Here is a 27,647-nt window from a genome sequence, read left to right on the forward strand (position 1 = left end):
CATTCAATTGTTACGTCATCAAAAAACTATACCTTTATTGTCTGATAATGTATTTTTTTTTTCGATTGTTCTAACCGCTAGGCATCTTAGAATTCTTAATAAATCCCAGTCGCAAGACTCTGTGAACATTATAAGAATAAATTTCATGAAGTATTTTCAGCTATATTTTTAGATATTTCTTAGCTATTTTAGTAAGGCAAAACAAACTCGATCCGTTCATACATTTTTCAAGGATGTTTTGATTTTTACATTAAAAAGTATTGGTGCCGAGAATGATCGTTTTCTGGGCTTGAGGTTTCACGAATATTATTTTTCGTTTAGGGATATTGTCGATCCTTCCGTGATACACAAAACGTATCCCCATGAAATGTCAAGACAATATTTAGGTAAATAATGATGCATATCTGATTACCCCTATCATAATTTGAGAAGTATATTGTGTGACCTGTGGAGAAAACTGTCAAATGTAAGAGGACGTCTAGGACAATGGATGACGTCAGATTCTTGATACGTCATGTCGTTTAGTAAATATGCAAATGATAGAAACTTATCACACTGGATGTATTTCAACCATATTGTACGTCATTATTAAAGACACACCCGTGAAGATTGCAAATTATCTGAGCGACCGCTCAGGACAATTACAGATTTTAGGTAAAACATCCCTGCCCACGAATATCATGTGACAGGTCCCCAACTATGTATTGATACTGATACATATTCCCAGCATGACGATGTACATCACTGAAAACATGTGTATGTGTATTTTCTGTTGCCCAGACTCGATTATTTACAGACCGCCGCCATATAGGTGGAATATTGCTGGGTGCGGCGTAAAACTTAACTCGTTCACTTGTGTGTTGCTGCTTCGGTAGAGTTACATGTACTGGGAACTCTTGTAAGTGTTAGAAAGAAGTCCGTAAGTAGATGAAGACTGATGTTTTGGGCAATAGTTTGACATGCAGGCACACAACAGGTTGTACAGGACGGACCAGACTTGTCGTGGACAAACGAAACAAATCTGTATGACATGAGTATACACTCAAATGTGTTTGGAGATGTACCGAATTATGTGACTAGGAAAACGCGCGGAATATTTACTCTTTTGACTGCCGTTTTGTCAAGATCATGAAGTCAACGAAATGGGATTCAGGTTCGGGCTTTTGAATGATGATGATGTCACTATAATAATAACGCACCTGTATGATCCCTAGTGTTGCTCTAGTTTCTCGGTGGCACTTACAGAAACACAGGGGTAAAGGAGAAACCTTGACAAGCCTGTGTAAAGTCAATGAGTTAAAGCTGACGTCAGAAGGAATTCCTACTGTCTGATTGCAGTTAGTTTCTGTTATTATTTCCGTTATGTCAAGGCGAGTAAACGCGACATTGCAGTCAAAGATGAGTAAAGGACTCGAACCCCGGACTTTTATTAACAATTATTAGTACATCTATAGGAAGCAACTGACAGGTCAATGTTGAGGACTACACTAAGTTACCCATAGCATGTTCCCTGAAACTACTTCGGTCCACTGATAACAAAACACAAATTAAAATAATTACAAATATTTATTCATTCATAAAATGAGCAAAAACAGATGCAATTCACTCAATCAAACATTCGAAAGACTTCGCATGTACACAAGGGCATGGGAACTGTTACAGAGGTGACTAGATGGCACTCGTGGTGCGTGGAGACTCCGGGCACCGCCACGCACAGCTTCGTACACAGAACACGTGACAGGATGAAACATGACACTGTATGGAAAACGTCCGTTAGGTATTAGGCAGCAATTAACAACAGTGACAATTTCACGTACGTTTAAACCTGTCGAAGAAGGTAGTAGGCTGTTTGTCAAAATCAAGCGATATTTTAGGTCACCATATTGATCCCGTTAACAATTGCTCTTTGGGGGCTTCGATAAATGTGTGATCAAGAGGTTTGCGGTGAACTTTCAAAAATGAGACAGAAACAAAATGGTTGACGATCATGAAGATCGCCAATCAATCAGGAGACAGATGCCATGATGGCAGTTAGAAGGGTCCCTTCCCGTTACAGTCGACAGCGGAATGCCATTCGCACTTCCTTGCGGCTGGAGAGAAGGAGGTACCATGAGGGCACTGGATTCTCTGTGTGCGGCGACCGTGCTGGCACAGGATGAAGTGTCTGCAACTCTCGGGGTCGGGGACCTGGCCGTCGTGGGCACACAGGGGATCCTCCTCTCCTGAAATTACATGTCAGTATTTGTTAGCCCTTTTCACAAAACCATAATATGTCTCACGCATCCCAATCAGCTGCATATAGAAAGATAGAGACTTTATGCTTGAGTTTTACCTCTTGTCTAGCTTTATGGTCTCAGTGTCGCCTCTACTTTGTGAAACTTAGACCTCTGTATGCCATTTGGATATACATATATATTTGTGTCAGATATCAGACTGGTCGGTTTGAAGACCAGTGTCCGTTTTCACGAAGCGATCTTCGATAAGCCTATGTTACAGTGTTGAAGTAACTATGACCTTTGTACTAACGCGCCTTCAGGAATGGGACTCGGTACGAAAGTTGCCAGACTTAAACTGTTGTCCAACTAAATCACAATTTCATAAATGATCCTGTTCTTAATTTCGCACAGCAACAAGTCCATTAGTTACCCAATTTGGGGATCGGACAAAAAGGACTGAGAGACGGCTATGACTGTACTGATATACAATATACAACATCTGCGGTGTACAAGTTGTCCTTCATTTCTACTATAGCTACCTTTATCAACAAGCTTTGGTCTTCAACCATACACATTGCTAGACCTATTATGCCATCTATGGTATGATTAAGGAGACTTACTGATGACGATGGTCTCAGGTACTTTCCTTGGTCCGCATTCATTCACGACGTTGTGGGCAAACTCGCATGTGTTGTTCCTAGGCAAGTAAAGCGTGCCATCACCGCAACGCTGGATAGCGATCAAAGTGCCGTTTGCGCATGACACAAACTTGGAGCAGTCCTCGGGGTCGGGGTTGTTGCCGGTCTGTTTCTTGCATCGGGGGTCATCTGAGAAATGAAATAGAGAATGTTGAACTACATGGCGGTGTGTGTTTAGCAGTTTGACTGTTTTTCGATTTTTAACAGCAAATGTGTTGGTACCAGTCAACTGTGCTTTTCACAGGACTGCGCCCTGCACTTGCTTTCGCTAAATTAAAAAAAACCTTGTTTCTTCTGTCTGGATGCATATAACTAGTGTTTGAGTGATAGAGATGTCAAAAGTTATATAACTTAAAGCGGAGGTGTATACATTTGCATGGTATCTACGGAGACCGTATACCTGTGCTGTAGCCTGGAAGGTACTGTTAGTTTGACATAGTCCCAGTGGCTGTTCTACAGTGTGGGTGCCACACGCCTTCTGGTGTTCTAGACGCCATGCCATGTGATGCGGTATTCCAGATGTCGCCTTGCTGGACGCTGGTTGGCTTGAACTGTTTATCACTATGTGTACATGGAATTCCCCCCAGTTAAATGCATTCACTCAAGATTTCGTGTTTGATGCCGCGGTGGAATGCCAGAAGAATTGGGGGTTGGTACCTTCATGGTGTTTCTTAAAGTTTTGTTTGGAGCATAACACAACCATGACGTGTTGGCCAACACAAGTCGGTTACTAAAACACTTGACTTCATATATGTGTACTTATACTTTCGTTCTCGCAGCTGTCTATGTATTTGTCAGGCTGTGGTAGTCAAGACAGCGCGGTATCTTGTCCGCCATCGCCGACCGCTATAGCGGAAAAAATCTTTACCGGTTCGTTTTACAAACTGATAAGTAAATGTAATTACTCGTATTTGAAGGTATGCGTCGTAAGTGTATCATGTGGCATTGTCACTAGGTTACGACGAATTAACTTTACAGCATATAAAGTACGATACAGATTTGGATTGTAATCTGTTTCAGGAAAACGCATTGTAAAACTAAAATATGTTACACAGAGTAACACAGAGTAACACAGAGATACGTTTACCGCCGCTAGTTCGCCACCCATCATGCTATTCCAAGGACATTGATGACAGATCTCCTCACTCATCCACCTAAATATGTTAAGAATTCCCTTCCCATTGATTGTCACTATGGAGCACACTCTACGATTCCACAAAGTTGTCTAACATGTATGAAACTCCCGACGTGTGTGATATAGAATTGGTACATAACATAGTGCTGATGTGAGGTCACACCACTGTGATGTTATGGGAACAACATCCAGACAGCCCACTTTGATCAACTGTCGTACATGTACAATGTACTTTGGGAAACCTACCTTATCGTCTTCCTCGTTTACGTGTTTCACAACAAGCTCACAATTTCGTAGGTCATGTTTTAATCGTTACATTTCTATGGCAACCATACTACAGACTGCGTGTTAACGGACGGTTAACCTGTCCAGCAACAAGAGAGACAATGCAGCTTGTATCAGTGGGAATTTAGCATTTTAGTTAGATACACTCGTGCCAGTAAATGACTCCTGTGAATACACAATGCCATTTAGAAAGGGGTCAAATGTAACTTATAAAGCCCTGAAGCTAATGGCAATGATGAAAACCCCTCCGAGGTAAGGAACCGCTGATTTGTCAATGATACGTTGCCGTGATAACTGGATATGTGTTCAGTGATGTCATGGTAAACCCTACAACGTGGCTTTAAACGTTCAAAACCTTAGTAATTTAATCAAAATCAAACGGTTCCCGGAGTCTGAAGTATAATCATTTATGAGTTTCGTTAGGGGAGAAGACATCATGCATATATTTCGTTCTCGTATTGTACAGTTTTAATTAGTTTTAAATACACTCAAGCCCTAGACGCACACCTTTTCACATATAAACTCAGATTAATATCAGTTTGAAAGAACTTAGCAGCCACCGTCGGCATCGTCGTGTACTTACTGGCGATGGGTACCTGTGGTGAGCCGTTACAGTCATCCCTGTCGGGGTCCCACTCCCACACACAGGCTGAAGCCAGTTTCGACCACACTTGGCTGGCGTTGCATCTCACGGATTGAACAATTTCACCGTCGAAGCCGCACTGGTGGGCGACCATGCAGTCGTTTTCGTCCCTCACCCAGAGGCCTGGCTGGATGTTGAGACATGTTCTCTCATCGGCGAAGTAGTCGGCGGCCAAGGCGCATGCGACGAAGGCTACGACGAGCCCGAAAAGTCTACTTCCTACCATCTTGCTCGTTGTCAGGGAACAGCTTGGAGATCTGTGGAAACCAGCTGATTTTATGCTTGGACGGCGAACGTGTTTTGTCTCAGTTCGTTGCCCCTCCACAAGCTCTTGTCAAATATCCCCCCTGTCTGTTGAGGTGGAAGGACGCGTGTGTCATCGTATTTATGATAGTCTGTGTTTAATCAGGATCTGTTGTGTGCCGAGCTCCCACGTCGGTGCCTCTCTGCACATGTCCCCGGGCCCCTGGCACGATACAGGGGTTGAGATGGGACAAGGGGATTTTTAGTTAAATTTGCGATTGGCTAAGACAACAGAGCGCTTCCGGTCGATCGGTCAGTGCTGACGAAGGGGTACTGAGGACACAGAGAACTTTCAATAGCATCCTCAAACATGCTGACCACATGCTGATTAAGCACTTTTGGCGAGGATTTGAAGAGATTAGGTTCAACGTCTCACACGCAGCGCCACAAACCCATACTGGTACGCCAAATGCGCAGATAACTCTTCGCAATACGGATAGGTTTGGACATGGATTAAGGCTAGGCTCTCACAAACATCCACATATTAAGCATTTCATCAGAGAACCGCTCATGTTGTAGACGTAATGAAGCGGCCTCACGTGCACGGTATTTGGCGTGGGGTTGTTACGTCATGATGGTACGAGCTGACACTGTTGACAGAATCACATGCATGGTTTTCAAAGAGTAAACTCATTACCACGAGAATTATTGGAATAATATATTTGATGTATTAAACTTCGATAGTATAAAGACAAAGCCATCAGTCGAGCGCAGTTACTTGCAGTATCGCGTCAACCTTTGGGAAACATCGGAGGCTAACAATCGATCCCCTTTCCATGTAATTAAGCGACAAGTGTCGTTGTAACTTGGTTATTAAGCTGTGAAGTTGTGGAAAATGGCTACGATTTTCAGCGGATTATGTAATTGTTAAATCTGATTCAAGAAAGACCATACGTCAGAGTAATCTCCCTTTCATTGTTTCAAAACTATATTTCAGTCTGGCAAAACGGAAATCAACGCGTTCATGCATAACCCTTGTTATGCACTCATGTTAGGCTTGTTTTCATTGGCCGATCGTAAACTGCGCTGTGGTTGGATGGTGGATCAGCATAATACTCCACATATTAGCTCCGAGTGCTTGGAAGAAGCCTCACAGAGGTGAGTCCACTCGCTTGTATTGTGAAGATGGGAAGCTGTATCTCAGGTTTGTTCCTGATGGTGTTTCGCTGCAATGTCTAGCTGAAACTGAAAATTACAGATTTATTTGGTCGTCAAGTACTCAGTACATTAGAGTGCGTAGTATGGCTTGTACGTCACTTTTAGCACTATTTCAGCTACAGATTTCACCAATATGGGGAACCTTTTTTGTTTCTTTAGATGCACAATGAATTGTCCTTGTATTGACAGGGTTAAAACGGGGTGTTTCTGATCACAGCACCACTGCTATCTTGTCGGGTAACATCTGCCTGTGTTAAGCCAGTAACCACAGCTGCTCACCTGCTCTTAAAGAAGCGTGTGTATAGTGGTAAAAGCACTATGCTGTTACGGCAAAGACCTGGCTGGATTCCCGGGTACACTGTATAAAGCAAACTGCCAGTGTGTCCGCTCTTGGTGTTGTTAGAATATTGTTAAACGCGGTGTCACTCACTCACTCACTCACTCAAGTCTTGATATACTACCGACACTGAGCAAGGGAACTGATGACCTGATACTGAAGGTGTAACGAAGGCAAATGCCTGTAAAGTGAATTCCCGGTGTGCAGGGAAATATCTGTTGTATATGCCATGTTGGACGACGCATGCCCGACCCCTTCCTGACATACTGTTGATTATAGTCCGTTTGGCTCAAAAGCGGACCGATGAATTGCAATCTACTCGGAAAATTAATAAACATATAATACTCAATGAAACGCAGATCATAAACAAAACATCAGACCAACTCTGAGAGTTTTTTTTTCAGAATGTATGTCCTAAAAATACAAAAGTTGTTTAACAAACTATCATTAAAATATTTACACAGTTCACTATTTGTTACGATGGAGGGTGCAAAGAGAGGAACAGGCAGGTGTGCGAGAAAGGATGGAGACGGCACACCACAGATAAATGAATCAATAAATTTGTCGGCACTTGCGCACGTGCTTCGCGTACTACTCGCTGTTCCTCTCTCTGCACTCCTCCCTCGTAACAAATAGTGAACTGTGTCAAAATTTTAATGATAGCTTGTTAAACAACGTTTGCATTTTTTGGAGATAAATTCTGGAAAAAAATCACGGAGTTGGTGTGATGCTTTAATTATGATCAGCGTTATGATTCATCCTTCCACTTTTGATCCAAACGGACTATAACTTGCGTATTGATGTCCTTCGTATTCCACCTGAAGAGCTACCAAAACTGGGCCACGTTGGTAGGTACTGGAGCGGCGTACCCACCCAACATCCCACAGATGGGGGCATATCAAGGAACGTACTGGGCCTTCTCTGAACGATGTGGTCAGGCATTGTCATCTTGCAGTTCGACAGGAAAGAACATTTCGTCAACATATCGCTGGCCAGTCAATCAAATGTTCCTTCACAATAATGATACAGTTCCCCGTCATGCGTGATACCGCCACGCCACATCACAGCCCCATATTTGATCGTGGTGCCCCGTTTCACAAAGCTCTCGTCAGCTTAAGATCTCGTAACATTTCTCGTAGCATTGGTACTTCCTATACTGTAACATTGACTTACGATAGTCGTAGTGCTACGAGAGCTTTGTGAAACGGACCCGGACCTCTCGTTGTCAACGATTTCTGCCAACTGGGATTCGGAGGACAAAGACTGTTATTCTTCTCGTAAACATTCGGGTAACATTGTATATGAACGACACCCCCACCCCCCCCCCTTCCCTCCCACCTCTCGATCTCAACGGTTCGCACTTCTGTCCGTACATTGGAGATATTGTTGTGTACTACTTTAGCCTGTGCTGAGTTTAGCTGTCTGCGTTCAGTTCAGTTGTCTGTTCATCCTTAATGAGATGTTTCTTTCTGATTAGATGTTTCTTTCTGATTAGATGTTGCTTTCTACGATGGCTACATTCAAATCATAAGCCTCGGAAGTAGAGATTTGTCGGATGGTAAGCATAGAGTTACTGCCACCAACTATACAATAGATTTGATCCAACAATTAAACCGTCAAAACAACAAAACGTTGTAATGCTGAAAGCAGCTGCTAACGTATGATCCAAGACACAACCATGATACCCGTATCACATACCTCATCATGGAATAATAACGTCAAGTGTATGGGGTTTTGTCCCGACGTTAATTAACTGGGGCAATGTTACAGCGCCTGTGTAAGACGTGGGATTTTGCGTTCACTTTTATAACGCAACATAAACTTCTCATGGTTTATGGGATTATCCACCGGATATTGAACACCTTATTCCATGACAACATTACTGCGACCATCTTCCCATAGTAGAGGAGATAATATACGTGAAGCAAAGTGGAAAAGAGGCCTCACAAACACAAATATATTGCTCAAAGTTTATTCATGTTCTCAAATGAATATTGCCATTTATACGCACATGCAAATGTGAATCGTTGGAGGTAGTGTTACAGTCGAATTATGATGTTTTAATCAATAACAACATCGTTAAAACATTCAGTCTTTCAGAATATACTTGTGCCATGGTTTTCTTCTTGTCTAAATGGGAAGCGCCATTCTCTGACATTTGTTTAGTTAGCACAGCCAAGTGCGGTGTACTCCCTAGACATCAATGTTACAGTATTCCTTCTCCTCGGGGGAAAGATCCCATGGGTACTCACACCCCAGTTTAATGTTGGAGAACACTGTCCCCTCGCCGCACTGCAGCGTCACGAGTTGGCCGTTGTCACATTGGGTGTAGTTGTTGCAGAAGCCAGCAACAGCCCTCATTTTGCAGCCTGAAAATGATAATACATGTTTGTGAACAGTTCAGACAATCATTATGTTTACAGATACCCGTATTTCTACATTGAACAGTTCAGACAATCATTATGCTTACTGATACCTGTATTTCTACATTGAACAGTTCAGACAATCATTACGTTTACTAATACCCGTATTTCTACATTGAACAGTTCAGACAATCATTATGTTTACTGATACCTGTATTTCTACATTGAACAGTTCAGACAATCGTTATGTTTACTGATACCTGTATTTCTACATTGAACAGTTCAGACAATCATTATGTTTACTGATACCTGTATTTCTACATTGAACAGTTCAACCAATCATTATGTTTACTGATACCTGTATTTCTACATTGAACAGTTCAGACAATCATTATGTTTACTGATACCTGTATTTCTACATTGAACAGTTCAACCAATCATTATGTTTACTGATACCTGTATTTCTACATTGAACAGTTCAGACAATCATTATGTTTACTGATACCTGTATTTCTACATTGAACAGTTCAGACAATCATTATGTTTACTGTTACTTGTATTTCTACATTGAACAGGTCAGACAATCATTATGTTTACTGATACCTGTATTTCTGCATTAAACAGTTCAGACAATCATTATGTTTACTGATACCTGTATTTCTACATTGAACAGTTCAACCAATCATTATCATTATGTTTACAGACAATCATTATGTTTACTGATACCTGTACATTGAACAGTTCAGACCAATCATTATGTTTATTTACCTGTATTTCTACATTGAACAGTTCAGACAATCATTATGTTTACTGATACCTGTATTTCTACATTGAACAGTTCAGACAATCATTATGTTTACTGATACCTGTATTTCTACATTGAACAGTTCAGACAATCATTATGTTTACTGTTACTTGTATTTCTACATTGAACAGTTCAGACAATCATTATGTTTACAGATACCTGTATTTCTGCATTGGAAACATAGCGCCGAAACGCTGGGTTCCAAATGAAAACACAAGGAGTCTAATCTACTGTCTCGCTACCTGTAATTACAGTTAGAGTTGACGTGTTTCCTACTAAACATGATCTGTTTGTTTGTTCCATTGTTTGTTTAATGCCGAACTCAAAACTAAGATGATAAGTCGGGCGGTGGGGTAGCTTAGTAGGTAAGGCGTTCGCTCGTCACACGGAAGACTCGGGTTCGATTCCCTACATGGATACAATGTGTGAAGCCCATTTCTGGTGTCCCCCGCCCTGATATTGGTCAAATATTGCTAAAAGCGACATAAAACCAAACTCACTCACTACTCACTCACTCTTAAGACAAGCCTGGGTTTTAACATGTAATTGAGTTCATACGCGTGTCATCAGTGTTAGGGTTATACACACAAGAAGCTTTAATATACTCAGAATATATTAACGGAAATGGGTAACGGGGCTAAGGTGATCTTCGATCTGGCAGCACCATGCATGTACTCAGTGGCTTCAACAAGTAATACACGTGTACGGCCTCAGTAGGAAAATGTTTTAGACAGGATAAGGGTAAATCACGATAGAATAAGGGTAGAGTAAGGAAGATAGGATAAGGGTAGTGTAAGGACGATAGGATAAGGGTAGAATAAGAAAGATAGGATGAGGGTAGAGTAAGGACGATATGATAAGGATAGAGTAAGGACGATAGGATAAGGTGGAGTAAGGACGGTAGGATAAGAGTAGAGTAAGGAAGATAGGATAAGGGTAGAGTAAGGAAGATAGGATAAGGGTAGAGTAAGGAAGATAGGATAAGGGTAGAATAAGAAAGATAGGATGAGGGTAGAGTAAGGACGATATGATAAGGATAGAGTAAGGACGATAGGATAAGGTGGAGTAAGGACTGACTGACTGACTGAGTTTGGTTTTACGCTGCTTTTAGCAATATTCCAGCAACATGATGGCGGGGGACACCAGAAATGGGCTTCACACATTGTACCCATGTAGGGATTCCAACCCGGGTCTTCGGCGTGACGAGCCAACGCTGTAACCACTAGGCTACCCCTACCGCCCCGGAGTAAGGACGATAGGATAAGGGTAGAGTAAGGACGATGGGATAAGGAGAGAGTAAGGAAGATAGGATAAGGATAGAGTAAGGAAGATAGGATAAGGGTAGAGTAAGGACGATAGGATAAAGTGGAGTAAGGACGATGTGATAAGGGTAGAGTGAGGACGGTAGGATTAGGTGGAGTAAAGAAGGTAGGATAAGGATAGAGTAAGGGCGATAGGATAAGGGTACAGTAAAGACGATAGGATAAGGGTAGAGTAAGGACGATAGGATAAGGGTACAGTAAGGAAGATAGGATAAGATGGAGTAAAGACGGTAGGATAAGGATAGAGTAAGGACGATAGGATAAGGGTACAGTAAGGACGATAGCTGAGTTAAGACAAAGGTACTGTTGAGGACGATGAAAGCGTCAGGACATTTTAGCGTTAGGACAATGGTAAGTTAAGGGCAAGGGTTAAGTTAGGACACTTACTGAGTTAGGAGGAAGGTAAAGTAAGGGTGATATCTGATTCAGTCACTAACTTTGTTGAGGGAGGAAAATGTAAACAGTCAGAACAATGGTGGAGTTGGGACAATGTACGAGTCAGTCTCACCTAGAAAATGATAAAAATGCAGCTCACGATCCCCATTTTGCTTGACTTTTTATCTTGGTACCCCTCAAAAACGAAAACTCTCCAATAAATGCATCACAAACTTCAGGAAACAAAATATGCAAGAAACATTTTGTGTGTTTGAGACAGGCAGAAGTCCGCTAGAATCCAACTTAGATAATAAAGTGCATAAAAAGCAGTTTGAAACTATACTAGGCACATAAAGAAACTGTGCATACAAAACATTGTAATCTAAATTTATCAAACCTGTGTAGACACATAAGGATTTAAACTCAGAGATTAGTGACATGTATCCAACATGCATGCACGTGCCACATTCCATGACGTCAGTGGGTTCGTCCTTGTAATGTACAATACGTTGTTGCACGTGCATTCCGGGAGAGAGAAACAGAGCAAATGAATGCCACACAATACTGTCACTTTGGAAAGCTCAACCCCTGCCCTTGCTATCGTTCAAAAAATTAAACGGCTATTGAAATGCATAGCATGCCAAGGCTCACGTCATGAGGCCATTGGGATGGCGCGTGGGGGAATGTCTCAACGACACGTGGCTGCACATTTCCACTGCCACCAGAACACCATTTCTGCACTGGTGAAACGGTACCAGAACACAAATGACGCCATCGATCGGCCACGTTCTGGACGTCCACGTGTAGCAACACCAAGACAGTACAGATGGATAAGACCCATCTTCGCCACAGGTTTCAGCCTGCAGTGATGACTGCCCGAACCACCCCAGGACTTCGCCGTATCCACCCCAACACAGTTCGACAACTTTTACGTCATCACGGGATCAGACCACGACGTCCCGTCATACGCCCTATCCTGACACCATGTGACTACACTGTCACACGTCTGTTCATAAAGTCTTTACATATTGTTCCACCTTGTGACTACACTGACACACGTCTATTCATAAACACTTTACATATTGTTCCACCTTGTGACTACACTGACACACGTCTATTCATAAAGACGTTACATATATTGCCACCTTGTGACTACACTGTCACACGTCTGTTCATAAAGTCTTTACATATTGTTCCACCATGTGACTACACTGACACACGTCTATTCATAAACACTTTACATATTGTTCCACCATGTGACTACACTGACACACGTCTATTCATAAAGACGTTACATATATTGCCACCTTGTGACTACACTGTCACACGTCTATTCATAAAGTCTTTACATATTGTTCCACCATGTGACTACACTGACACACGTCTATTCATAAAGTTTTTACATATTGTTCCACCATGTGACTACACTGACACACGTCTATTCATAAAGTCTTTACATATTGTTCCACCATGTGACTACACTGTCACATGTCTGTTCATAAACACTTTACATATTGTTCCACCATGTGACTACACTGACACACGTCTGTTCATAAACACTTTACATATTGTTCCACCTTGTGACTACACTGACACACGTCTATTCATAAAGACGTTACATATATTGCCACCTTGTGACTACACTGACACACGTCTGTTCATAAAGTCTTTACATATTGTTCCACCATGTGACTACACTGTCACACGTCTGTTCATAAACACTTTACATATTGTTCCACCATGTGACTACACTGTCACACGTCTGTTCATAAACACTTTACATATTGTTCCACCATGTGACTACACTGACACACGTCTATTCATAAACACTTTACATATTGTTCCACCATGTGACTACACTGACACACGTCTGTTCATAAACACTTTACATATTGTTCCACCATGTGACTACACTGACACACTCGTCTATTCATAAAGACGTTACATATATTGCCACCTTGTGACTACACTGTCACACGTCTATTCATAAAGTCTTTACATATTGTTCCACCATGTGACTACACTGTCACACGTCTATTCATAAACACTTTACATATTGTTCCACCATGTGACTACACTGTCACACGTCTATTCATAAAGACGTTACATATATTGCCACCATGTGACTACACTGACACACGTCTATTCATAAAGTCTTTACATATTGTTCCACCTTGTGACTACACTGACACACGTCTATTCATAAACACTTTACATATTGTTCCACCTTGTGACTACACTGACACACGTCTATTCATAAAGACGTTACATATATTGCCACCTTGTGACTACACTGACACACGTCTATTCATAAAGTCTTTATAAAGTCTTTACATATTGTTCCACCATGTGACTACACTGTCACATGTCTGTTCATAAACACTTTACATATTGTTCCACCATGTGACTACACTGACACACGTCTGTTCATAAACACTTTACATATTGTTCCACCTTGTGACTACACTGTCACACTCGTCTGTTCATAAACACTTTACATATTGTTCCACCATGTGACTACACTGACACACGTCTATTCATAAAGACGTTACATATTGTTCCACCTTGTGACTACACTGACACACGTCTATTCATAAAGACGTTACATATATTGCCACCTTGTGACTACACTGACACACGTCTATTCATAAAGTCTTTACATATTGTTCCACCATGTGACTACACTGACACACGTCTATTCATAAAGACGTTACATATATTGCCACCATGTGACTACACTGACACACTCGTCTATTCATAAAGTCTTTACATATTGTTCCACCATGTGACTACACTGACACACTCATCTATTCATAAACACTTTACATATTGTTCCACCATGTGACTACACTGTCACACGTCTATTCATAAACACTTTACATATTGTTCCACCATGTGACTACACTGTCACACATCTATTCATAAAGACGTTACATATATTGCCACCATGTGACTACACTGACACACGTCTATTCATAAAGTCTTTACATATTGTTCCACCTTGTGACTACACTGACACACGTCTATTCATAAACACTTTACATATTGTTCCACCTTGTGACTACACTGACACACGTCTATTCATAAAGACGTTACATATATTGCCACCTTGTGACTACACTGACACACGTCTATTCATAAAGTCTTTACATATTGTTCCACCATGTGACTACACTGTCACATGTCTGTTCATAAACACTTTACATATTGTTCCACCATGTGACTACACTGACACACGTCTGTTCATAAACACTTTACATATTGTTCCACACTAAACGTCTGTTCATAAACACTTTACATATTGTTCCACCATGTGACTACACTGACACTCGTCTATTCATAAACACTTTACATATTGTTCCACCATATTGTTTGTGACTACACTGACACACGTCTATTCATAAAGACTTATACATATTGTTTGTGACTACACTGACACACTCGTCATATTCATAAACGTCTTTACATATTGTTCCACCATGTGACTACACTGTCACACTTCACGTCTATTCATAAAACACGTTACTTTACATATTGTTCCACCATGTGACTACACTGACACACACTCTGTTCATAAACAGTTTATTACATGTTACTACACTGACACACTCATCTGTTCATAAACACTTTACATGTGTTCCACCACACTGTCACACGTCTGTTCATAAACACTTTACATATTGTTCCACCATGTGACTACACTGTCACACGTCTGTTCATAAACACTTTACATATTGATCCTCCATGTGACTACACTGTCACACGTCTGTTCATAAACACTTTACATATTGATCCTCCATGTGATTACACTGTCACACGTCTATTCATAAACACTTTAAGTTTTCTATTACGTCTTCCTACGTCTATTCCGTCATGACAGGGTAAAGTTGTTACAGGAGAGTATGATACTATATTTTACTGTCGAACTGATTTCACACTTTTCAATTGATGACGATATTGGCAAGACTCAAAACTGTCTAATTACGCACCCAAAATATTATACCGGTGTTAAAGTAGACTGTAGATATAGAAAGTAAATATAGAACAATGTATATGTCTTCCAGGTCAGATAGTCTGACGTGTTCTACTTACTGTCGTTGGTTTCCGGACATTCGAAATTGTAAGGAAAATCACAGTTTTGCTCCTCGAAGTTGAACAGGGTTCCTTGTCCGCAGTCCTGCGGGCCGAACGCCAGACCGTCGGAGTCACAGCTGATGAAGCGCTGGCATCCCCAATCTGGTAGACTCACCCGTAGGCCTCGGTTGAGGTCGCAGAGCGGGAGGGCTACAAGTGTTAGGGATACAGTGATAAAATATACACATGGAAAAAGAATCGCAACATCCATATTTGACATACTATCCATGTGATATCGTCAAACAATGCCATACAATATTGCCGTAGTGTACAATCACTACCACTGGCATACAATATTGCCGTAGTGTACAATCACTACCACTGGCATACAATATTGCCGTTGTGTACAATCATTACCACTGGCATACAATATTGCCGTAGTGTACAATCACTACCACTGGCTTACAATATTGCCGTAGTGTACAATCACTACCACTGGCATACAATATTGCCGTAGTGTACAACCACTCTCATCAGCATTCAATATTGCAGTAGTGTACAACCACTCTCATCGGCATACAATATTGTCGTAGTGTACAACCACTATGACTGGTATGCAATATTGCCGTAGTGTAGAACCACTATCACTGACATACAATATTGCCTTAGCGTACAACCACTATCACCGGCATAAAATTTTGCCGTAGTGTAGAACGACACAGCGTAGAACTACTCTCACTGGCATACAATATTGCTATAGTGTACAACCGTTCTCACTGGCATACAATTTTGCCACAGCCTAGAACTACTCTAACTGGCATACAATATTGCTATAGTGTAGAACTACTCTCACTGACATACAATTTTGCCACAGCGTAGAACTACTCTCACTGGCATACAATATTGCCACAGCGTAGAACTACTCTCACTGGGATACAGTATTGCCACAGCGTAGAACTACTCTCACTGACATACAATATTGCTATAGTGTACAACCGCTCTCACTGGCATACAATATTGCCACAGCGTAGAACTACTCTCACTGGCATACACTTTTGCCACAGCATAGAACTACTCTCACTGGCATACAATAGTGCCGTAGTGTAGAACTACTCTCACTGGCATACAATTTTGCCACAGCGTAGAACTACTCTCACTGACATACAATATTCCCACAGCCTAGAACTACTCTCACTGGCATACAATATTGCCATAGTGTAGAACTACTCTCACTGACATACAATATTGCCACAGCGTAGAACTACTCTCACTGACATACAATATTGCCACAGCGTAGACCTACTCTCACTGGCATACAATATTGCCACAGCGTAGAACTACTCTCACTGGGATACAATATTGCTTTAGTGTAGCACTACTCTCACTGGTATACAATATTGCCACAGCGTAGAACTACTCTCACTGGCATACAATATTGCCATAGTGTACAACGACAATAACTGAGGTGCAATATTGCATATATGTTTGTGTCTCTGTTTGGAACCATCGAGTGCAATATGGAGCAATATATACCTGTATACTCTCAACACGTCCAATAATGCACTATACATGCTCGGACAGGACCAATAACATCTCTGCATAGACAAGTCTAGTACGACGTACACAGATTACTATATATATCTGTACAGACACGTTCAATGTTAACGCGACGAGTACTGTACACCAATACAACGTATTAATCAGCACACATAATCAAGGCTAAAACTGGTTTAGATCGACCCGGTTCCTGTGAGGGCTGAGTGTTGTACCACATCACAGCGTAGTACACAGGGTGGAGGACGATGTTCCCTATATACATAAAACGTATGTATAAGTGAAGCTCACGTGTGCCCTGGTATTGGACGTTCTCTTGCCCATATGCAGCTACAGATAGGAGCAGAACAAGTCCGATTCCAAGCGCCATCTTTTTGTAAGCAGGATTCTTGTAAGGTCTTGGTTGGTCCACATGTGGGCGCAGAGCTAACCTTTCCTTAAATATATAGCCCCAGCCATGCTGGGATGTCATGCCACCTATATGCCACCTATGTTTGTCATTTGCAAGGGAAATACTATGGTAACAATCGGAAAACCGCCCGGGTTAAGTTTGGAGTTAATTACCTTTACCTCTGAAACGATGTTCAATTCAGTCAAACACGTAGGATGCCACATATGCAATCATTAACGCTCGGGTGCAGAGACCGCCCCAGGAACGACCGTCTTGTACGTGGCCATGGCATCTGGGTGTAATAGGTAAATAAAACAATTAATTAAAAGACTTCGGGATCTCGGTCCTGTTCCAAACAGCAATTTCAATTCGACGACTGTCGTAAATGACAGATGACATGGGGAGTTGCCGAAAGTCATGACACTGAATACCTTTGTTAAACATTAGTTACAGACGTGGATGGACATCGGCAAGATGGGGGTGGAAGAGAGGGTGAAGCACTGGCTCGGCATGTCGATACACCAGACTGTTACACGTACAAGAACATGTATCTGTACTGATACGTGCCATACTATCTGTCACGTCCAATACTGTATACCTGTACTCTCAACACGTCCAATACAATATACCTGTACTCTCAACACGTCCAATACTGTATACCTGTACTCTCAACACGTCCAATACTGTATACCTGTACTCTCAACACGTCCAATACAATATACCTGTACTCTCAACACGTCCAATACTGTATACCTGTACTCTCAACACGTCCAATACTGTATACCTGTACTCTCAACACGTCCAATACTGTATACCTGTACTCTCAACACGTCAATCAATACGTACTCTCAACGTCAATACAATATACCTGTACTCTCAACACGTCCAATACTGTATACCTGTACTCTCAACACGTCCAATACTGTATACCTGTACTCTCAACACGTCCAATACTGTATACCTGTACTCTCAACACGTCCAATACTGTATACCTGTACTCTCAACACGTCCAATACTGTATACCTGTACTCTCAACACGTCCAATACTGTATACCTGTACTCTCAACACGTCCAACTGTACTGTATACCTGTACCTGTACTCTCAACACGTCCAATACTGTATACCTGTACTCTCAACACGTCCAATACTGTATACCTGTACTCTCAACACGTCCAATACAATATACATGCTCGGACAGGACCAATAACATCTCTGCACAGACAAGTCTAGTACGACGTACACAGATTACTATATATATCTGTACAGATACGTCCAATGTTAACGCGACGAGTACTGTACACCAATACAACGTATTAAATACCGGGGCGACGTTCACAGCTACGACGGCCGTAACTACCGGCGTATGTACAACGTATGTATGTTTGACCACTGTAACGCTACGTTTGCTTTCTGAAACCAGGCCCTGACTCATTTACCTGTGGTGACAGGCCAGATGCTATCTACCTGTGTTGTCCTGAATATCTTGGCATATCAAATAATGTATACTAGTTTGACATACTGCACATGGGTTAAACTCTCCACAAGGCTGAATGACAAAAGGGATGATTTCAACCGTCCATTCAAGTCGAGCAATATTCAAAGAGCTCCAGCCTTTGGTGTTTTCACATTTCACAGCTTTTGAGGAACAATCGAGCATGATCTTTTCACCAAGATTTCAAAAGCGTCTCATGCTCAGAAGTTGTTTGATCAGTGTTACGACATTCAAGGTCTCTGTAAAACTTTCAAAACGTGTTATAGTGTAAAAACAATTTCATGTGGAGAACGTTGAAGCATGTACTGCATCTGTGACAACAAAGAAGCAGTTCCCTATTTTGACTTTTACCATACGTTTCCCAATTTCTTCAGCTGAACAATTACTAGTTTTTGTATTTGTTTATGACGCGTGCCAACCATGGGGCAGGATGCGATCATCACTGTTTGATAGAGATTCATAAACACATGGTCCGTCGTGGTATCTCATGAGGTCAATCACCAGATTTACTGTGTAGGATAAAGCACGACTCCGAGGTTACTTCTCTCCACCCGATGGTCGAGGGCTTACTTTCCCAACCATAACCGAGGAGGAGTGCTTTATTATACATATAAACCGTCAATGATGGATAATTAGATGATCATGTAATGAAGCTACATAACAGTAACTGAAGCGCTAGTAAAATCAATTGAATGACAGTAGGCCTAACTATAAATAGATAATTCAACCCTCGTACTTTTTCGGCCTGGTGGCTGTGAGGTAGAGCGTCCGCTTATGAATCTGAAATATACGGTTCCAATCCTGCTAGTGAAAACATTTGCACGTTTAAGTTGATCTTTGACGATATTTTTCAATTGATTTCAAAACACTTACATATAATTTGAATGTTGATGTTAATATAGAATTAGGAAAAAGTAAACCCTGGGAAGAGGTCTTACTTACAAAAGTAAAACCGGGAAATAGGGCTTACTCACAAAAAGTAAAACCTGAGAGCAAACAAAAATCTCAAGTGCGGTTATTCCGGGAAAAGAAGCCATGTCTAATATATAGTGAGAAGCACCCTTCAGGTTTATATGGTTCAGACTCGACTATTTACAGACCCATCATACAGCTGTAATTTTGCGAAGTGAAGCGTAAAACAAACAAACACATGCTCATAACATTATGGATATACATTATTGGTCGCTTATATTTACTTATGCTTGTATGGTGGCAAGTTTTACATGCTGTGTGTCTGAAAATAGCAAGTACTCACAGTGATATATGGCGTTATATTGACAGATGGCATCTTACACACCAATACCGCCACACGTCATGCTAAATAACTGAACTGACACATGGCAAGCTATATACGTGTAATGTCACAGGGCATGTGATATAACTGTTCTGACACATGGTAGGCTGTGGCGTCACAGGACATGCTACATAACTGTACTAATACATGGTAAGCTATATACGTGTGCCGTCACATGGCATGTTATAAAACTGTACTGACACAGGGTAGACTAACGGTACAAGTATATAGCCTACAGCGTGTCGTACAGTTATACCACATGCCCTGTGACGGCACATGTATATAGTCTACCACGTGTCAGTAAAGTTATATCACATGCCCTGTGACGGTACACGTATATAGTCTACCACGTGTCAGTACAGTTATATCAGATGCCCTATGGCGGTACACGTATATAGTCTACCAAGTGTCAGTACAGTTATATCACATGCCCTATGACGGTACACGTATATAGTCTACCACGTGTCAGTACAGTTATATCAGATGCCCTGTGACGGTACACGTATATAGTCTACCACGTGTCAGTACAGTTATATCACATGCCCTGTGACGGTACACGTATATAGTCTACAATGTGTCAGTACAGTTATCACATGCCCTGTGACGGTACACGTATATAGTCTACAATGTGTCAGTACAGTTATCACATGCCTTGTGACGGTACACGTATATAGTCTACCACGTGTCAGTACAGTTATATCACATGTGACGGTACACGTATATAGTCTACAACGTGTCAGTACAGTTATATCAGATGCCCTGTGACGGTACACGTATATAGTCTACAATGTGTCAGTACAGTTATCACATGCCTTGTGACGGTACACGTATATAGTCTACCACGTGTCAGTACAGTTATATCACATGCCCTATGACGGTACACATATATAGTCTACCACGTGTCAGTACCTTTATATCAGATGCCCTGTGACGGTACACATATATAGTCTACCACGTGTCAGTACAGTTATATCAGATGCCCTGTGACGGTACACGTATATAGTCTACAATGTGTCAGTAAAGTTATCACATGCCTTGTGACGGTACACGTATATAGTCTACCACGTGTCAGTACAGTTATATCACATGCCCTATGACGGTACACGTATATAGTCTACCACGTGTCAGTACAGTTATATAGCATATCCTGTGACGCCTTAGCCTACCCTGTGTCAGTCAGTGTTAGGCTATATACGTGTTACCGTCACATGACATGTTATATAACGCGATGACGTTGCAGAAAAGGAATTGCCACAGGTCGAAGAATCTGATCCCTGTAGCCCACACCAGTTAAGTTGCCCTGAACATCACTATAGGAAATGTTAAACCTGGACTCATCTGTAAAAACAACATTTCTCCACCAAAACAAGGGTCTGCGGACATGATTTCGGCACCACATTGGGCGAGCTTGTCGATGACGTTGTGTCAGGATAGAGCCTATGGCGGGACGTCGTGGTCTGATCCCGTGATGACGTAAACGTTGTCGAACTGTGTTGGGGTGGATACGGCGAAGTGCTGGGATGGTTCGGGAAGTCATCACTGCATGGCGAAGATGGGTTACCCTTATCCATCTGTCCTGTCTTGGCGTTGTTACACGTGGACGTCCAGAACGTGGCCGATCGATGACGTCATTTGTGTTCTAGTAGCGTCTCACCAGTGCAGAAATAGTGTTCCGGTGGCTGTCGAAATGTGCAGCCACGTGTCGTTGAGACATTCCCCCACAGACCATCCCAATGGCCTCATGACGTTGTGCAGACGTGAGCCTTGGGATGCTATGCGTTTCAATAGCCGTTTAATTTTTTGAACGATCGCAAGGGCAGGGGTTGAGCTTTCCAAAGTGACAGCATTGTGTGGCATTCATTTGTTCTGTTTCTCTTTCCCGGAATGCACGTGCAAGGACGAACCCACTGACGTCACGGAACGTGGCACGTGCATGCATGTTGGATACATGTCACTAATCTCTGAGTTTAAATCCTTATGTGTCTACACAGGTTTGATAAATTTAGATTTTAAATTTTTGTATGCACAGTTTCTTTATGTGCCTAGTATAGCTTACCAAGTGTCAGTACAGTTATATCACATGAAGGGGCGGTGGGGTAGTCTCGTGGTTAAAGCGTTGGCTCGTCACGCCGAAGACCTGGGTTCGAATCCCCACATGGGTACAATGAGTGAAACCCATTTCTGGTGTCCCCCGCCGTGATATTGCTGGAATATTGCTAAAAGCAGCGTAAAACCAAACTCAGTCAGTCAGTATATCACATGAACGGTACACGTATATAATCTACCGCGTGTCAGTACAGTTATATCACATGCCCTGTAAGGGTACACGTATATAGCCTACTGCGTGTCAGTACAGTTATCACATGCCCTGTAACGGTACACGTATATAGCCTACCAGATGTCAGTACAGTTATATAGCATGCTCTGTAACGGTACACGTATATAGCCTACCACGTGTCAGTACAGTTATATCACATGCCCTGTAACGGTACACGTATATAGCCTACTGCGTGTCAGTACAGTTATATAGCATATCCTGTGACGCCTTAGCCTACCCTGTGTCAGTCAGTGTTAGGCTATATACGTGTACCGTCACATGACATGTTATATAACTGTACTGACACATGGTAGACGATATACGTGTAACGTCACATGACATGCTATATAACTGTACTGACACGCGCTAGGCTATATATTTCATCCTATTCATCATTGTTATACATGACATTTTCTATGTCCATACGAACTCAGGGTTCTCTGTAGACATGTACTGAAACAGGGCGTCCTGAATGCATAAACTGACACATGGCACACTTTATACATGTATTGACAGATGATGTGCTGGACACATGAACTGATACGTGGCTTGAGCACTTTTCTAATAAAGGATTCAGCCTAATATGAGATTGATAAAGGTTTAGTCAAGAGTATATTTGCCTTTTCTCTGTATTTGAACGAACACACTGGCGGCCTGTAACCGTAACCCTCCGGCGCATGAACAGGACACTTCGTTGTCTCATAATCATCACCTAAACAACCAAATCTCACTTGGAGGTATCAACAATCCAGGAAATAAGTTTCTACATATCCGTGACTCATGTGGCCGGTATACGGCTCCGCAGCAGACGACACAGTACTACTATGTGAAGAACGAGAACGAATACGTCGGTCGTCTTTAGATTCCTCTACAGGTGGATGTCAGAAGGACCCTGGCATCGATTAGAAATGCGGATTTCAAGACAACATAAAACGTGTTTCTTGATATTGCTTCGTGAAAAAATAGAAAAGAATATGTAAATCTTCCCCTACAGACGTTGAGGAGTGTGTGTTGTTGACCATTGTGTACACCTTCCGCCAAGATATACCTGTTGAGGAAATGTTCGGGCGTTCTGTTGTTTACCTGTGGATACTAACACGGACCTCTGCATACCTCATTCGCCTTGACAGTCGTAGTGTTAAGTGTCGGGTTTCCCTCCCATTACAAACAGACCGCCCACTCTTCGGTATAACCATGAGGTGATGGTGGTAGTTGTTCATGTTGTCGTGCCATGGGGTCAAGGTGAGAAGGGTAAACAGAGCACATATCTTCAGACGAAGCCTTAGATAAACATGACAACTGTCTGCAAGAAACTACTACCTGCTCATTTTGGCTGAACAGCTGCTAGACACATTCGTCACCTGACACCTTGTATCATACGATAAAACATATGCGGATTCTGTTGTGTTACGATGTTGTACTCACTTGTGTGAAATCGAACATAATAATAAATAATAAGTCATTTCTAAAGCGCAGTCTCCAAACACCAGGTGATTGCTCGCGACGCTTTATCAGAATCTGATTATTATTACCACGGATAACCAAAGCTGTCTGTTTGGCGCTAGAAGATTATAGTCACGTGACTTTTTCGAACCGGGTACCCATTTTCTGCTGGGTGAACAGAGGCAATTTTGAACAAACTAACTTGCCTAGGATGAGACCACATGTATCACATGTGCTTCCTTGTGGGGCAGGACTGAAGTCCAAGAAATTCTCAGGTGTCAAGCTGCCAAACACGGTCACCCATCCAAGGACTGCCCGAGCTCGACGTTGCTTACCTTCAACTGACCTGAGCTGTACGCACAGGACCACACACAACACACCACATACACTGACGATTACTCCTATCAACACGTATATGTCAACAGGGAAAACTGTCTCAAGGTTAAGACGAAGAATACGTTGAGTCGAAACTTCTTTAATTGGTTATACCATAAATAGATACATAAATGATCAGAGTTTTCGGCTCAAACTAAGATGAGGAGCGCGGAGCTCCTGCTCAACTTCAGGGCGTTCCTACTTGCGGTACATCCTGTTCGTGGTCGTCCTTACACAAGCAGTCGACGTCTGGAGATGCCAGCTTCGTCGACGGTTATATAATAATAATAAGTTAAGAGGGGTTGAAGCCCGAAGGTGAAATAAAAGATATTTGTTGTCTAACAATATTTGTTTAAATGTTACATATATGTAAACGAGTTCTATATGCAATATATGCTCTCCCAAGAAAGAAACGCATTATGAAAATAGCAATTTCATGTAGCAATGAATTATAACGTGATTCATTTTACAAAAGGTTTTGCTCTGTTTATGAGTCCTATGGTGTTTATGTTTTGAAACATCACAACAAAACGCACCATCCGTAAAATACCCGTATTTAACATCATGATTTTCAATTTCGGCGTGTAGTGTCACAGAATACACAATTCACATGCAATGCACGTGAAAGTTGGGGATCAGATAGTCTCAATGATGGGTATAAAAGGTTGATCGCTGTCTGTCGATTATTCACTGTATTTGGAATATTGTTGACGAACGCAAAATGACACGTCTAAGTGAAGCCAACCGTCATATCGCCATTGGTTTGCTTGAAGCTGGCCAGTCTCAACGTGCAGTTGCCCGACGTATGAATGTTCACCAAAGCACCATTTCACGGCTCTGGGAGATATCGGCGGCAGAATGCGGTAGCAGATGCCCCTCGTAGTGGGCGACCTCGAGCGACCACTGCGGCGCAGGATTGCTACATCCGGGTACATCACCTGCGTCATCGAACAGCTACGGCGACCAGTACCGCTCGACAAATACCCGGATTGAGGAGGCTTTCTGTACATACCGTCAGGAACAGGTTGAGAGAGGCTGGTTTACGTGCCAGAAGACCTTATTTTGGCCCTGTGCTTCAACAACAACATCGTCGACATCGAGTTCAATGATGCACCAACGTTCAGGCCTGGAACCTACCGAATTGGCATAGAATCTGGTTCAGTGATGAATCACGATTTCTATTGGAACGACGCGATGGAAGAATGCGGGTGTACAGACGTCGACGTGAACGTTTCGCCGACGCTTGTGTTCCCCAGGTGGACAGATTCGGCCGGGAAAGTGTTATGATGTGGGGAGCGATCACCTGCCGTAGGAGAAGTGATTTGGTAATGATCCAGGGCAACCTGACAGCTCAACGGTACTGTGACGAAATCCTACGCCCACACCTCCTTCCAATCATTGATCGCCAGAGAGAGTTGTTTCAACAGGACAATGCCAGGCCCCACACAGCACGTCACACTAGAGATTCCCTCCAGAACCACAACATCAATGTGCGCCCTCAAGATCACCGGACTTAAACCCGATCGAACATCTGTGGGATGCCCTGGACAGACGGGTGCGACGCCGTAACACTCAGCCCCAGACACTTCAGCAACTCGCACAGGCACTACAGGCAGAGTGGGCTGCGATTGGGCAACACGCGATTCTGAGACTTATTCGTTCGATGCCGAGGCGATGCCGTGCAGTTCTGGATGCCCACTGTGGTCACACGAGATATTGACTTCAGCGCCACCACACTCCATGTGACACTCAAACTGACTTTCCTCGAGTTGGTGCCAAAGACGGATAAGTCTGCATTCCCAGTGTGCAATTTCGCTATATTTCATTGACTCATAAAGCCTACTAGATGTTTGAAAATAAACATAAAAATACAGTTGAAATTCCTATATGCGTTTCTTTTTGGGGGAGAGTATATTATATAGAATTGGTTCCCAGTTAATTGCATAGGACGGCGAATAGAAAAACTCTTACTTTAAACATGATCCCAACATACTCACTACACAGATAACAGTTCAGCTGTTAAAATACATTGATATGTCTGTAAAACAGAACTCTTTGGACCACGTCAGTGGTTGATGGAGGTTTGACGTCTTGTAGTGGGTAAGTGAGTGAGTTACGTTTTAAGCCGCTTTAAGTAATATTACACCAGTAATATTCCACCGGCGAGGACACCAGAAATAGGCTTCACACACTGTACCAATCGTCTTCGGCGTGACGAGCGAAAGCTTTAATCACTAGGTTACCCCGCCGTCCTAGTTAATAGTACGAAGGACAATATTGAGAAGTTACAACATGGAACCCGCTTGTTGAGTGAGCGCTTTAACCAACGGGCTACCCCACCGACCCTTGTTTTGAATGACTACGGCACTGCATCTACTCAAATATTTTTGTTTTACATCCACATCACCAGTAAAGAAAATGAAACAAGCCCTGTAAGGTTTAGTCCTTAACATGACACCAATATGGTGGCCATACAAAGTTCACTGACAATACTATGGTGCGACGGAGATAGAGAGAGACCAGTTTTCAATCTCTGTCCCTTAAATTTAATTATCCACTTTTCCTTGATGTCTGCCGTGTTTTTGTCCAGTATATAGCATCTCCCCGGGACAAGGAAGTGAACTAACGCACAAGAAATAAAATGGTGATTTCCAAAGATTTCCAAAATAGGAAATATCATATTTCCAAGGCTTGGAAATTTTTGGAAATTTAGGAAGGATTTTACTACCACTTCTTTCAATTTCTCCTCAACCCAAGGATCTCCATGAATGTATAGACTATTTCACGCATCTTTTGTTCTGTTCGAGTTCTTATTGTTGATATACATAATGCATCTTGCATGTGACATATTTATTCATGAGAACTGCAGGAATAGGCCGTATTTTGATATTATCCATTTGTGCTTTATATTAATGTAATTGCATCTGACGCGTGAAGAGATACATTTTTGAAAGTTGGGATCATGTTTAAAGTAAGTGTTTTCTATTCGCCGTCCTAAGCGATCAACTGGGAACCAATTCTATTTTATTCATCTGCACCCTTCTTTTTCTAAGTGTCAAAAATATA

At 42.1% G+C, this 27,647-nt stretch overlaps 2 protein-coding genes across 2 annotated transcripts; both read right to left on the bottom strand.

Annotated features, from left to right (window-relative positions):
- Positions 1–1,544: 1,544 nt before the first annotated feature.
- On the bottom strand, positions 1,545–5,249 carry LOC124259738 (probable chitinase 10). Its single transcript, XM_046693928.1, has 3 exons — positions 4,918–5,249; positions 2,837–3,043; positions 1,545–2,222 (listed from the first exon to the last, which is right to left on the bottom strand). Exons 1-3 carry the CDS (start codon positions 5,201–5,203, stop codon positions 2,032–2,034), a joined length of 684 nt encoding a protein of 227 aa, XP_046549884.1. The 5' UTR covers positions 5,204–5,249; the 3' UTR covers positions 1,545–2,031.
- A 3,484-nt stretch (positions 5,250–8,733) lies between these two features.
- LOC124259740 lies at positions 8,734–17,667 on the bottom strand. The gene is made up of 3 exons (XM_046693931.1): positions 17,560–17,667; positions 15,733–15,924; positions 8,734–9,144 (listed from the first exon to the last, which is right to left on the bottom strand). The coding sequence occupies exons 1-3, from the start codon at positions 17,636–17,638 to the stop codon at positions 8,969–8,971; spliced, it is 447 nt and encodes a 148-aa protein (XP_046549887.1). The 5' UTR covers positions 17,639–17,667; the 3' UTR covers positions 8,734–8,968.
- Positions 17,668–27,647: the final 9,980 nt, after the last annotated feature.

The sequence above is a fragment of the Haliotis rubra genome, unplaced genomic scaffold (assembly GCF_003918875.1).
Source record: "Haliotis rubra isolate DU_JTF1 unplaced genomic scaffold, ASM391887v1 Scf734, whole genome shotgun sequence".
Classification (NCBI taxonomy): domain Eukaryota; kingdom Metazoa; phylum Mollusca; class Gastropoda; order Lepetellida; family Haliotidae; genus Haliotis; species Haliotis rubra.

Bases quoted from the DNA above. Each gene is read 5' to 3' on its own strand.
- LOC124259738 (XM_046693928.1), bottom strand. From the start codon at position 5,203: ATGGTAGGAAGTAGACTTTTCGGGCTCGTCGTAGCCTTCGTCGCATGC. The intron at 3,044-4,917 runs GTAAGTACACGA...TTCATTTCTCAG, and splicing joins ACCACAGGTACCCATCGCCA to ATGACCCCCGATGCAAGAAA. The intron at 2,223-2,836 runs GTAAGTCTCCTT...ATGTAATTTCAG, and splicing joins ACCTGAGACCATCGTCATCA to GAGAGGAGGATCCCCTGTGT.
- LOC124259740 (XM_046693931.1), bottom strand. From the start codon at position 17,638: ATGGCGCTTGGAATCGGACTTGTTCTGCTCCTATCTGTAGCTGCATAT. The intron at 15,925-17,559 runs GTGAGCTTCACT...TAACACTTGTAG, and splicing joins CGTCCAATACCAGGGCACAC to CCCTCCCGCTCTGCGACCTC. The intron at 9,145-15,732 runs GTAAGTAGAACA...TATCATTTTCAG, and splicing joins ATGTCCGGAAACCAACGACA to GCTGCAAAATGAGGGCTGTT.